This window comes from Megalobrama amblycephala, linkage group LG18, assembly GCF_018812025.1.
Source record: "Megalobrama amblycephala isolate DHTTF-2021 linkage group LG18, ASM1881202v1, whole genome shotgun sequence".
NCBI classification, from domain to species: domain Eukaryota; kingdom Metazoa; phylum Chordata; class Actinopteri; order Cypriniformes; family Xenocyprididae; genus Megalobrama; species Megalobrama amblycephala.
The window spans coordinates 5281913-5294903 of record NC_063061.1 but is presented as its reverse complement, the minus strand read 5'-3'; the positions used below and the strand labels follow the sequence as shown (position 1 = coordinate 5294903).

The 12991-nt window shown below is 35.6% G+C and overlaps 1 protein-coding gene across 3 annotated transcripts in view; it reads right to left on the bottom strand.

Moving 5' to 3' along the window:
• The window catches only part of LOC125252529 (NACHT, LRR and PYD domains-containing protein 1 homolog), a 38477-nt gene extending 25853 nt beyond the window's left edge, over positions 1–12624 (bottom strand). For 2 of the 3 annotated variants that reach the window (XM_048165901.1, XM_048165902.1), the window contains exons 1-3: positions 12516–12624; positions 6407–6440; positions 367–510 (exon numbers count right to left, since the gene is read on the bottom strand). In XM_048165901.1, coding sequence (XP_048021858.1) covers positions 367–510; positions 6407–6422 — 160 coding nt within the window. In that variant the 5' untranslated portion in view covers positions 6423–6440; positions 12516–12624. Of the gene's footprint in view, positions 1–366; positions 511–6406; positions 6441–12488 lie in introns of all 3 variants that reach the window. The other variant, XM_048165903.1, reaches the window with a different exon arrangement.
• Positions 12625–12991: the final 367 nt, after the last annotated feature.

The following is a 12991-nucleotide window of genomic DNA, read 5'->3' as shown; positions in this document are numbered from 1 at the left end:
TCAACTAAAATATCTTAATTTGTGTTCTGAAGATGAATGAAGGTCTTACGGGTGTGAAACGGCATGAGGGTGAGTAATAAATGACAGAATTTTCATTTTTGGGTGAACTAACCCACTCATTGAGGTAACTGATTGCCTTAATTTGTTTTGAGTTTTGGCAACTTATTCAGATTTACAGACCTGGGGTGTAAATTATAAGATTTCAACAGCTAAATCTAAAACATATTCAGCATTAATATAATTTTACAATGAATACATTTTAGCATATGAACTGTGATTACACATGAAAATACTCAATATTATTAAAAAAAATGATCATAGTTAATACTATCAACATCTATGAAATGTACAACACATTTTACTTACTAGGTGCATTATGTATGATGTTGACATGGCCTGTTATTGTATTGTTAGTGAGCACAGGTGCTGTAATCTGACTTCCACTCTGAGCTGCAGCGCTGACATTTGTCCCAGCATCAGATCTGACAATGTCCTTGTTACTGACAAACACTAAATGACAAGGTAAAAATGTATTTTAGGCACCCAATAACTCTATTATTAATGTTTATTAATGTTGTTAATTTTAGCCTTAAATATCATGAATGAAATGAGCACTTATTCAAGCTTTGTGTAATGATTTGACATCAGCTGAATTAAGGGCGATTGGGACACGAGGTAAAATGGGACAGTATAACTATAGAATTTTTCTCACCTAATGAGTGAAAATAAAAACTTTTTTGCTGAGCCCTAGCTGTGAGACCACATCATTAAAATGTGATGACCTCATTAGTGTGACATCATGTAGGTGGGCGGGGCAGGCATTAAACAGGAAGTTGACTGTAAAATGCTTGAACTGAGGATAATGACATAAGCTCTTGATAGTTTTAATAATAAGGTCCTAAAATTGTCATAGCTGCTATATTGTACAAACTTTTTGGGTGGATGGGACAGCATAATTATAGGGAAAGTGCTGAAAGGCTTTGCTAATTAAGAAAATGATTAACCTTGCAATAGATGATAATTGGTTCTAAACCTCATTATTTGTGCAAGCTCTAATCAACCACAAAATTATTCATAAACTAGCTAGATTTTGATAAAATAAAATGACCAAACTCTGAAAATAGAAACATTATAGTTAAACTTTTTTTTTTTTTACTGATTTTGCTGCAGTAATAAACCATATTCATGTTTCTGTTCATGGTTTGTGCAGATTAAATGTGTTTACAAACAGTTCAGGATTTTGACAGTTTACATAATTTTATTGTATGAATTTTGGTCCTGAAGCTTTTTTTCACTTATTTTCTTGATTTTACAATATTTTTTTAATGACTTTTAGACTTAAAGTCATCTTTTACCTCAATTGCATGTGTTGTACTGTATGAATTGTGGATGGATTTATAAACTGAGAAATAAAGTTAAAATAAACATGGACTCTAAATGATGATGAACAGAAAAGGAAATATTGCATATAAAATTATATCAAAGTATGAACTAACTTGTGCAATACAGTAAATATGCTTACACTGCCCTAAATCAGTGAAAAGATGTGCTGTCCCAATCACCCAAATGTTACAAAAATTATTATTTTTTTGGCTCAGTTTACAGAAAAGTGTATATATAATATATAATAATATAATATAACATTGATTCCTCATCAAATGGAGAGTTAACATCTTCAGTATTACAGAACTGTATCATGTGCTGCTGATGTTTTTAATCTATGGCAAGAAACCTTGCAAAAGACAGAAATCCAAAAACTGTCCCAATCACCCTTAATTCTACAGAGACAGATTTGTCTCAAATATAATTCATGCAAGAAATATGATTCACACATGCGTAGCCAGTTTCACATGCGTGAAATCTAATTCATGTGCACAAAAAACAATTAATGTGCGTGGAAAAAAAATACATTCACAAAAAGCAATTCACGTGCCCAAAATAAAATTACATATTCATAAAATACATTTCACACTCGCAAAACACAATTCATAGATATACAACTGTGCACAAATGTTTGAAACTTACGAGTTTATCCTCACATTTGCGTGTGAATCACTGATTTTATACAATTTTAATAAATTATGTTTTATTAACGTAGTTCAGGAGGAACAAGTCAAATAAGCTACCCAATCATTACGTCATCTCAACCAGCTGTCAACAATCTGTAATCAACGTATCTACCTAATCGGCATGAGTTCAGGCCTGTATATAATCACAGTCAAACTCACCCAAGGATCCTCGACAGTTTCCAGAATCCCTCCACCACCCCGTCTCCTCGCACTCTCTGGGTTACTTCATATAATCTAAAAGAAGGAGGAGAAGGAGGAGAAGGAGGAGAAGGAGGAGGGGGGGGGGGGGTACTCTGTGTTCGGGCCGATTACCGAGCTCGGAGCCCTCTCCCCGGACAGCACGCCAAATACGTTTACCAATTTATTTGCCTGACTTATAGTTAAGTTAATAAGTTAAGTTAATATTAAGTGACTTATTTTAGATATCATATTGCCTTTTTTTGCTCTATTTCACCAATGAATATAGTTTAAAACAAAGCCACAGCACTAACTGCATCTCTGAGCAACACACAGTAGTTACTGCTTACTGAACGAATCAAACTTTTGAACAAATCAGCTGAATCAATGATTCAGTGACTAGGATAGTGTCATGTTCCCTGTCTGTGTCCCCTGTACTCTGTTTGTGCACCTCATGTTTCCCTGCTGCTCCCCTTGTTTGTTACCATGGACACTCATTGGACCACGCCCCCTTGTTAATTCATTATCTTGTTTGTGCCTGTGTTTCAATCATGCCCTGCTGAGTGCCCAACTTTAATAAGCTCCAGTGGCAGCGGAGCTTATTGTTCCCTCACCAGAGCCAGTTCACAACATGGCTGCCATGTCAGAGGCTCCAATCAAGATGGCTGCCATCCCTGAACCAAGCCAAGTCACAGTTGATCTTCGTGAGCCAGGTCAGGTCACAGCAGATTTCCCAGAGTCACGTCACGTCTCCGCTGAACGTCCAGAATCACGTCACATCTCTGGACCTGTCTGAGAGCGGAGAGGATTTTTGTCCAGTGTGGATGATCCACCGCGCTGACTTCAGCACGAGTAGCTGGCATTCCGAAGTCTCCGCCGACCGCCGACCCTTGCACTCAAATCTTCTGTTTGCTACACACTCAAGTCCGCCAGTGTCAGAGGACAAGATGGCCGCACTGCCAGTGTCAATGGACAAGATGGCCACACTGCCAGTGTCAATGGACAAGATGGCCGCTCCACCAGAGTCAATGGACAAGATGGCCGCACTGCCAGTGTCAATGGACAAGATGGCCACTCCACCAGAGTCAATAGACAAGATGGCCGCTCTGCCAGTGTCAATGGACAAGATGGCCACTCCACCAGTGTCTACGGACAAGATGGCTGCACCACCAGTGTCTACAAACAAGATGGCCGCTCTGTGATACGTATCGTATCGTGAACTCAGTATCGAGATACGTACCGTATCATGACCTGAGCATATCGTTACACCCCTAGTTTTCAACATTTTGTTTAAAATATCAAAAGATTATGCATTTGTAACAGCAGGTTATTCATTTTTCATCTCAGAACTGTATTAACTCTCTGGAGTCGGGTAACGCGTCGGTGCGTTTTGCAGGATTTTTTTCACATTGCAGCAAAACAGACTTAAAATACTCCGTCATTTCTTGTCATAGAACATAATACATAAATTGAAACTATAGAATATCTTCTTTTATTTGTGTACACTCAGAGTAAAAACAAAATGTTGTGCTTTTTGTAAAATAAAGAAAACAAACATGATGCGTGATCTCTCGTCTCCCTCTGAATGAAGTCCAATCTGATAGTTCTCAGAAAATGAACTGTAACTTAGTGAATACTAATCACAAAAAAATAAGACTTCGGTCTAAAAAAACGTCGAAATGTCAGGTTTTAAATTGTGCAAGTCAAATCGAAAACAAACATTCTGTGTTTATGTAATCTGTATGAAAAGAGAGCCATGTCAGAAGTCCGTGATTCAGCTCATTATCTGCTAATGCGGCCACGCCCACGGAGCCAGCACTATTCAGAGGCAAATTCTGAAGCAATAGATGTATACATCATCTCAATCGTGTATTTATTGTCTTGAAAAGTGTTTATCTGGATGTTAAAGCCATGGTTAGCAATCTCTAGAAGACATGCCGTTAGTTCTTGGTTCCTTTTCTTCTTTATATGAATTTGTGGACTAAAGGTGCACAGAGCGCCCTCCGGCTGCAAGTATGAATTGAAAACACAGTATCCAGCGTTCATAGTGATGACAATAAATATTGAATAAATATTACTCCTCTGTATAGAAAATTGACATAAACATATGAGAATCCATCAATATTTCTCCAAATGTGCATGCTTTTAAGCTAAAAGCCTATATGAAATGCCACAGAGGTAACATAATTGTTCAGACACTTTGCATCACAGAAATACAATATATTTTTAACATATATAATAGAATACCATTATTTTAAATTGTAATAATATTTCACAATATTGCTGTTTATGATGAGCTGAGACATGATTACAGAGGGTTTTTTCACAGCCTACCTGACTGAAAAGCCTCATTAATATGCAAGTCATTTCAGGTCATTATTATGCAATTCTTTTGTCTTCTCAGGTGTAAATGACCCATTATTCATGATGATTCATGCCTCCACGCATACTGTGTTTCTTGACAAAAAGTGTCTTACAAAAACTAAATCAATATATTGTTTTATATGAAGGAGTAGGCAGCATAATTTTTTACATAATATTGAAGCAAAAACTCTAATCTACAACCTCCAATACACAGAAGTCTTGTGAACACAGATTTAATATATATTTTTGGCCTTATTTCAGTGACTTAAGTTTTTTGTTTTTCCAATAACCACGCATAAACATTTCTTCAAAAACACAAACATGTAAATACATGTTCCTCACATATTATGGTAGCCTAGTTTGTGTTGAATACAGTGTAATGACACTTGTGTCATTAATGTGTTTATGAACAACTGAAAAAAACACAAATGTCAGGGCATGTCAAAATCAGCCTCAGACTCCAGAGGGTTAAACTGTGTGTAAATGCATCTAAATGTTACTTCAGATGCAGCTTCTGTTTCCTCTATTGTAAAGATGAATACTTTGAGACTTATTTATTTTGATTGCAACTAGGGCTGCACGATTAATCGCATGCGATTGTCACGCGCATTTCGTCAGTAAAGCCGGTTCCCTGATTACCGCTAAATCGCCATCATCTGCGTGTGACAATCGCATGCGATTAATCGTGCAGCCCTAATTGCAACAGTCCTATTGTGTCTTATTATTATAACTACATTTGATTAAATTTATGAAATTGACAAATGATTTTGCATGTATAATGTGGCTTAAATTGATTTATAAAGGTAAAAATGCCCATAAAAGGTAAAAAAAAAAATCAATTGAAACATTGTAACTGCTGTAAACTGACCATCACACAGAATATGAAGAATATTAAAAACTCCTGAGTCAGCTGTCCACCACAGTCCCAAACCTGCCAAGGTATCAGCACAGTAACACGCTCAACAAAATATCATTTAATTGTCGTTATTGATTAAAATCTCTGATTGATCTAATGTTTTTGTCAATGTTGTACACCCCTAGGCACAGCAGTGTGCACAGCAAGCTTCACTTCCTCTTCATTTTGGACAAAATGGGACATCTGATTACCACAGCAGTTGCTTATGTCTGTTAATAGTTAATAAACTATAGCTTCAACTGATCTCTAACTTTGTTTACTTCAGCAAACACAGTACTGGTCGACAGCTGATAATGTAACACCTAGGTAGGCACACCGTCACGTGATAATGATTGGTCAATTGATAAGCTTCAATCTGATTGGCTAAAGAGTACAAATTACCTGGGTGGGAGGTGTCAGGTGTCAGGTCCTGGTGCAGGACTGTCTCAGAAATACACACACAAATCCAAGTTGATTCACACGTGAATGTGAGGATAAACTCGTAAGTTTCAAACATTCAAAACTTTTTGTGCACAGTTGTATATCTATGAATTGTGTTTTGCGTGTGTGAAATGTATTTTATGAATATATAATTTTATTTTGTGCATGTTAATTGCTTTTTGTGATTTTTTTTTTTTTTCTACACACATGAATTGTTTTTTTGTGCATGTGGATTCGATTTCTTGCATGCATGAATCATGTTTCTTGCGTGAATTATATTTGAGACAAAATTCACTCCACATAATTCACCCTAACTTTTTTAAAAAGCACTTTATAGACCAAAAATAAAGCTTGAAAGATTAAGTTCTTTCGCCGTGTCTGATGAAATCATATTACACCCAAAACCATGAAACAAAAAAATGAGAAAATTAGAAATTAGAAAATGCCTAGTTTGACCTACTGTTAAAACCGTCCATCTCAGTCAGTTCATTTCTCTGCAAGAATAGAAACACAAACAATAATAAACAACAATATAAAAGTGAATGTGAATTAAGAACTTTAAGGATATTTAATACACTTAAATGGAAATAAATAAGTCATAGTGTTAAAAGCTTGTGTTAGGAGTCTTACCAGCAGAACAAGTTTATTTAGCATGAGTTTTGCGACATTACTGGCATAAAGTTGGTTTGATGTTCGATATTCGCAAATATAAAGACAGGATCGTCTCTAAAGTTACACCCGACATTGGTATGCACGTTTCTAACTTCAATAACATATAATTTACAGTCATTAAACCAACAGTAAAGTGTTCATCTGGGTGTCAGCTATGATGCAAACTAGACATGTGCTGATATTTGGTAATGCGATATATCACGATAATGAATATGCACAATATTGTTATCGTGGGCACTTCAAAAAACTGTAAATAATTTATTACCAATTATTAAATTTTTTATAATGCATTTAAGAATACTTTTCCCATCAACTGTATAAAATGCACAACACCGCTGTATTCTGCATCAAAGGGACACGCGCTCAGATGTATACAAGCCAAACGTGTATGAGAAGCACATGGCGGAACGAGTGAAGGAGGGCGCTGATGGAACAGCAGAAATGCAGCGGTTACCCCGGAAACCCTGCAAACAAAGCAACTGGGCTAGTGAAGTTTTTAAAATGCCTCAAACAGCCATTCAGTTTTTTATAATCTCAATGTTGTTCATCACAGCACCAAATAATAATTAATACTTAAAGACTTAATAGGCAATTTATTTTCAGACTTAAACATTTTTATATTTTAATCTGTACTACAACATACACTAATGATTAGAAATGTTCTGATTATTTATTGTTCAGTAAAACTTTGAGACATACGGCTTCATTAGTTAACATGTTAATTCATTATTACCAAACTCACAATGAAAAATACTTATAAAGCATTAATTATTCATAGTTAATGTTAATTTCTTAGTTACTGTTTAATAACATTACTGAAATCAAAAGATGGACCTGAGATAAAACTAACAATAATCAGTTGTGTTTCTTAAATAACATTAACAAAAACATTAACTGTAACAAATGTAGCTATTGCTCAATCTTAGTTAATGCATTTAATAATGAGACCTTATTGTAAGTGTTACCTCTTTATAGCCTAATTCTTTTGCACTTTAATCTGTTCTAAAATTTTACTTTATATATTTTTTGTGTATTGTATTATTGTATTCAAACATTCAGAGTTCTTTTTGTTATTACAAAAAGAGTTCTTAAACCTGTTATACTACGACAAAACTTTTTTGCAACTTATTTCAATATCGTGATACCGTATACCGTGATAAAAGTTCAGCAATGGACACTTCGCTAAGCCCCGCCCTCCTTAGTTACTGTTGCTACACCTGTCAAGCTTTCACACCTGACAAGTCTATTACAGTGTGTATGCACCGTTAGACATTTCCAAGGAGATAATTAGTCATTTTTGGTGTACAGGTGAAATATCTGAGAGATCAAGACAAAAGGGACTGCAGTGTGCATTCGAGGGATATATCCACAACATAATATATGCAACCGATTAGAAAATAATTTGATCAAAATTTGAGCTAAAACCTATACACACAAATTGAGGAACAGCTTTGTTCATCCACAGCAGGTTAAGTGAAATTTGTGAAACTAACCAAATAATTATAAATCAAAGTTTATCCATAAGTCTTGTGGAATAAACACATGACATTAGCCTGACCACTTTGCAATGATAACATTCTCTCGCTTATATTTTTATCGTGCCAGCTACCCCGCCTTGCCTTTATTCATATTATTTTACGTTCAAATATATGCATTATGAACAAAGAACTGTCATTATTTCCAAGCAATGATGTGCTGAGTTAGCTAGCTAGCTAACCTAACCGTCAGATTGTCCTACCCGGGCTTACTGCATGTGTGCACATCAATATTACATCATTGTTGTCATGATAAATAACACAAAATTACTGTATTTGTATTATTGTAAGGGTAGGTTTAGTGTTGGGTTAGGTGTAGACATTAATAATGCACAATTTGATAAGTAGCATTTTTCGCTATCGATTTATACTTGTTCTAACGATTAATGCTATATCATATTGTGCTACTACTGTTAAACTACTGTACTTACATTATTATAAGGGTAGATTTAAGGGTTGGGGTAGGTATAGATGTTAATAAAGCCATAAACCACATTAATATTATGCTGGAAGCACAATCTGGTAGGTAGCATTTTTCGCTGTCAGATTTTGCTAACGTTACCCACTGTTTCAATGGGAGGTAGCAAAATCTGACAGGGTAGCACAAATTGTCAGAACACCGACATTTCTCCCCTTGGGTTTTAGGTTTCGGGAAGGGAAAAAATTCCACCACCCTGTTCAAACTTTAAGGATAATGGGTATCAGATTTACACCAATCCATACGCACAACACTTCGGCATGTTTCCCTCGCTCGAAAGTTTGACAGACCTCCCGCGCCTAGTTACGATTGCTAAACTACGATTGGCCCGTGTCGGTTTTCGGGCGTGGCTTAGCGAAGGGCCATTAATCACAACATGAAAATTTTATACCGTCACATGACTAATGCACACCTTTCATTTTTGTGATATTTATTAAAATACACTGTCAAATCATATGTAAAAACACTATTTTTCACTACTATATATGAGCTCATAAATAAATATGTCATAATTTAAAGCTCAATAACATCTGAAGGCAATAATTTACAGTCATAAAACCAACATGTCAGCTATGATGCACACCTTTCATATTTTTGATATAGAAGTGAAAATAGCAATTTTTACATATGATTTGACAGTTTATTTCAGCAAATATCAAAAATATAAAACTGACTGCATCATAGCTGACATGTTTTTATGACTGTAAATTATTGCCTTCAAATGTGATTGAGCTTTAAATGATGACAAATTTCTGACTCCATATAGAGTATGAAATACATAATTTTTTTCATATGATTTGACAGTATATTTAAATATAAAAAAATATGAAAGGTGCATCATAGCTGACACCTAGATGAACACTTCACAGTTGGTTTTATGACTGTAAATTATTCTCTTCAGATGTTATTAAAGTTAGAAACATGCATACCAATGTCAGGTGTAACTTTAGAGACGGTTCCGTCTTTATATTTGTGAATATTGAATGTCAAACGTCAAATCAACTTTATAAAAATTGCTAAGTTACCTTATTTTCAAGGATGTATTGCTTCCGGCATTTCGAGAGGATGTCAGAAAGAGAACTGACACTCACAAGAGGCATTTCTCAATACCTGCATCCTTGTTAGTTCGGACCGGACAAGTACATTAAAGCTAAAATCCAATTTTTTACTTTTTTTTAAACAGATTTTGTCTTCCACTTTTTTCACAAAACCTTTGCTCTCTAGAAACCCAGTCAGTTTGGGTTAAAATTCTTTGAAGTTTTCAAGTTTTAGCATTATAAACACTGAAAGGGATAGTTCACCCAAAAATGAAAATTCTGTCATCATTTACTCCTCCTCTGGTTGTTCCAAACCTGTATACATTCCTTTGTTCTCTTGAACACAAAAGGAAGATATTTTGAAGAATGTGGGAAACTGAAACTGGGGCACCATTGACTTCCATAATATTTTTTTTCCTACTATGGAAGTCAACGGTGCCCCAAAGTGGCCTGGTTACAAACTGGATACAAAATGTCTTCCTTCCTATGTTCAGCAGAACAAAGAAATGTATACAGGTTTGGAACAACTTGAGGGTGTGTAAATGATGACAAAATTTTCATTTTTGGGTGAACCCTTGAATTAATACCAACATGTGAAATGAAATGTTTGTAGTTTGTAATGTTTGTAGCGTGATTCATTAAGATGTACAATGTACATAATTCAATTCAGACCTAGTGTAGTGTAAATCAGATCACCTCTTTGTTTTATTATCTATAGTTTATTATATTTTTCTTATCCTCCTTCCTTTTTCATTTGGCTTATTAACATCTGGCAAAGAGAAATTTACATTTATTTGAATGTTTATTAATGTACATTGTTCGTTTTCAAATAAATTACTAGTGATAACAAGGTCGAAACAACATATTGTAATTGATGTATTTTAAATATATAAATTATTCACAATTTTTACATGTAAATAATATTCTGTTTCTAAAGCAATAATATTTGTGAAACAGCAAATTCTATTTTATAGCCTACCCATAAAAATAATTTGTAGGCTAACTGCCAGATAATAATAACTTGCTTTATCCCGTCGTGGCTAACGTTAGGCATGTTATCTTATCTTAAAAACTAATTGAAAATTAATAGTTAGTTATTTCTTCAATCTCCCTTTGAAGCTCCGACAGTCCTCAGAGAAGCTGTCAATCAACTGTCAATCATAACGACACGCCTCGTTTCTATAGCATCAAATTGCTAGCTAAAAATCAAACGTATCACAAAAACAAACAATTGAACATATCAGCATGATAACAACTACCTTAAATGACCAAAACCATCTTTAGGAAAATTTTATTGGAAGTGTAATTTATTTTTTTAGTTTAACTCCAGTCCCGTTTGTCTGCATGGAGAGTGTGGGGTTTTTGACCTGTACTGCATCCAGCCACCAGGGGGCAATCAAAGAGCCCACAGCTTCACTTTTCAGGAAGTATGAGGCACACCTGGTGTAAAATGGCATTCACATAAATAAAAGCTGTTTTATTGGTCGATGCCTGACCAATGAACAATGCCAGCCAGTGCGACTTGGCATGCAGAAATAAAATATCTTTTAACTGGTTTTATATTACAGCAAAAGAGTAGTAAAGTCTGTAACGATCGGCCCTATGGGTCGATTTTACATTGATTAAAATTAGGGCCAGATTATACTGTGTGAGCTTTTGTTTAAAAAGATGAGACAGACAACAGAAATGAATAAATAAGGTGTATTTACAATATTCACATGGAACTTAAAACAACACAAAACTAGAATAACTTAGGCTGTTTAAAAGCGTGGAGTCCATTTACACCATACCCTAAAACAGTCCTTAAGAGTCCTAGTAGAGTGCTGATAAAGTCCCAATGTGAAAGTGTCCACCGGTGTATATACAAAGTCCTGAAAGTGATATCCAATGGAAAAGTGATGTGGCTTGCTGGAAAGGTAATTCCGTAAAATGTAACTCCACAGTCCATCTCGCACGTGATCACGTTTGTAATGAAGGCTGATTGTTTGCCTCCTTTATACTGGCTTACTTCTTGGTTCCTGTCATGTGATCAGTCTATGTCTATGTTTTACATCAGGGCTGTGAGTGTAAATTTCAATTTACAAAATATTAATACAAAAGTTCTCACATTCAAATCAGCAATCTCTCGAGTTTTGCTGCTGATTTACCTTCATAATCTGCCTGACTTGAGAGATTTGTGCGCGCGCATCACTTGGATGCGTTCTCGACGTTTGTCATTAAAATAACGCGTCAGAAACATCCTTAAATAAACTATTAAAAAAGTGAAAATCGTGTCTGAAAGCTGAAATCTATTTATTATTGGTTTAAATCAATGGAAAATAGGCTATCTCGTATTTTTCCGTGGGTGCTCCAGCCCCCGAACACCCACAAAATCGGCGCCTATTCGTCCGAAAACTGGAAAATGAGGACACATTTCAAGGTAGGAAGGCATCAAGGCACGTCCGAATCCAATGTTAGCTTCACTTCCTGTCTCATTCAGTGATAGTTGAGCTAGAAAAATAAATAAGGCTTCCGAAGTTGCGTTTTCTGCACAGTTTGTGTATTAATGTACAATTTTGACCATCACATTTCCACTTTGATATCATCTCTATCGAGAAATTACTACTGTAGCCTAGTAATTATTTGTTTAGTTCTCACCAAAGCTCGCGCTATTTTGCTGTGGATCATTAAACTTAGGCTGCCTCAGAAGTTTCGAACAACATCAATTTACCATTCCTCTTAATACTTTTCAATCGTCCTATAATGTTTCTTTAAGTGTTTTAGTTAGTTTCAAAGGGTTAATGACATTAACAGACTCAGTAGCAGACTTACAAACAATACCTTATATTCCTCTTTCCTCCTTCTTACCTGGTGGTTTCCCTTTTCACCGTCCGTTGTAGCAGCCGATTCTGTTCCCTTTGGAATGTGTGTTCCCCCTGCTGACAGTGTTGCCAGATCTCGCGAGACAAATAAGCAACCAGGCCTGTGAAAACAAGCCCAAAACACATGGTACAGTTTTATTTTTCTCCCCCCTGAGCAAAAAGATTAACCTCGGTGTAGTTAAACTTGAAAAATGTGTATATTGACGTCTTTCCGCGTTTGAAAGAACATTCAATTCTCGTGTTCACTCATTATTTGACGCTATAATTGGACTAGTAGGAAGAGATGATCGGTTTACGAGCCTCTTGAGCTGAGGCGCTAGCAATCCGTCACGACCATGGTCACGACACATTAAAGAGCCACAAAACGGATTTTATTGTTTGAATTTCTTTAATAACTACACAGTTTGAAAGCTGGGACTTTGTTTAATATCGTAAGTAACCTGCTCTGTCTTGTCTGTCGAC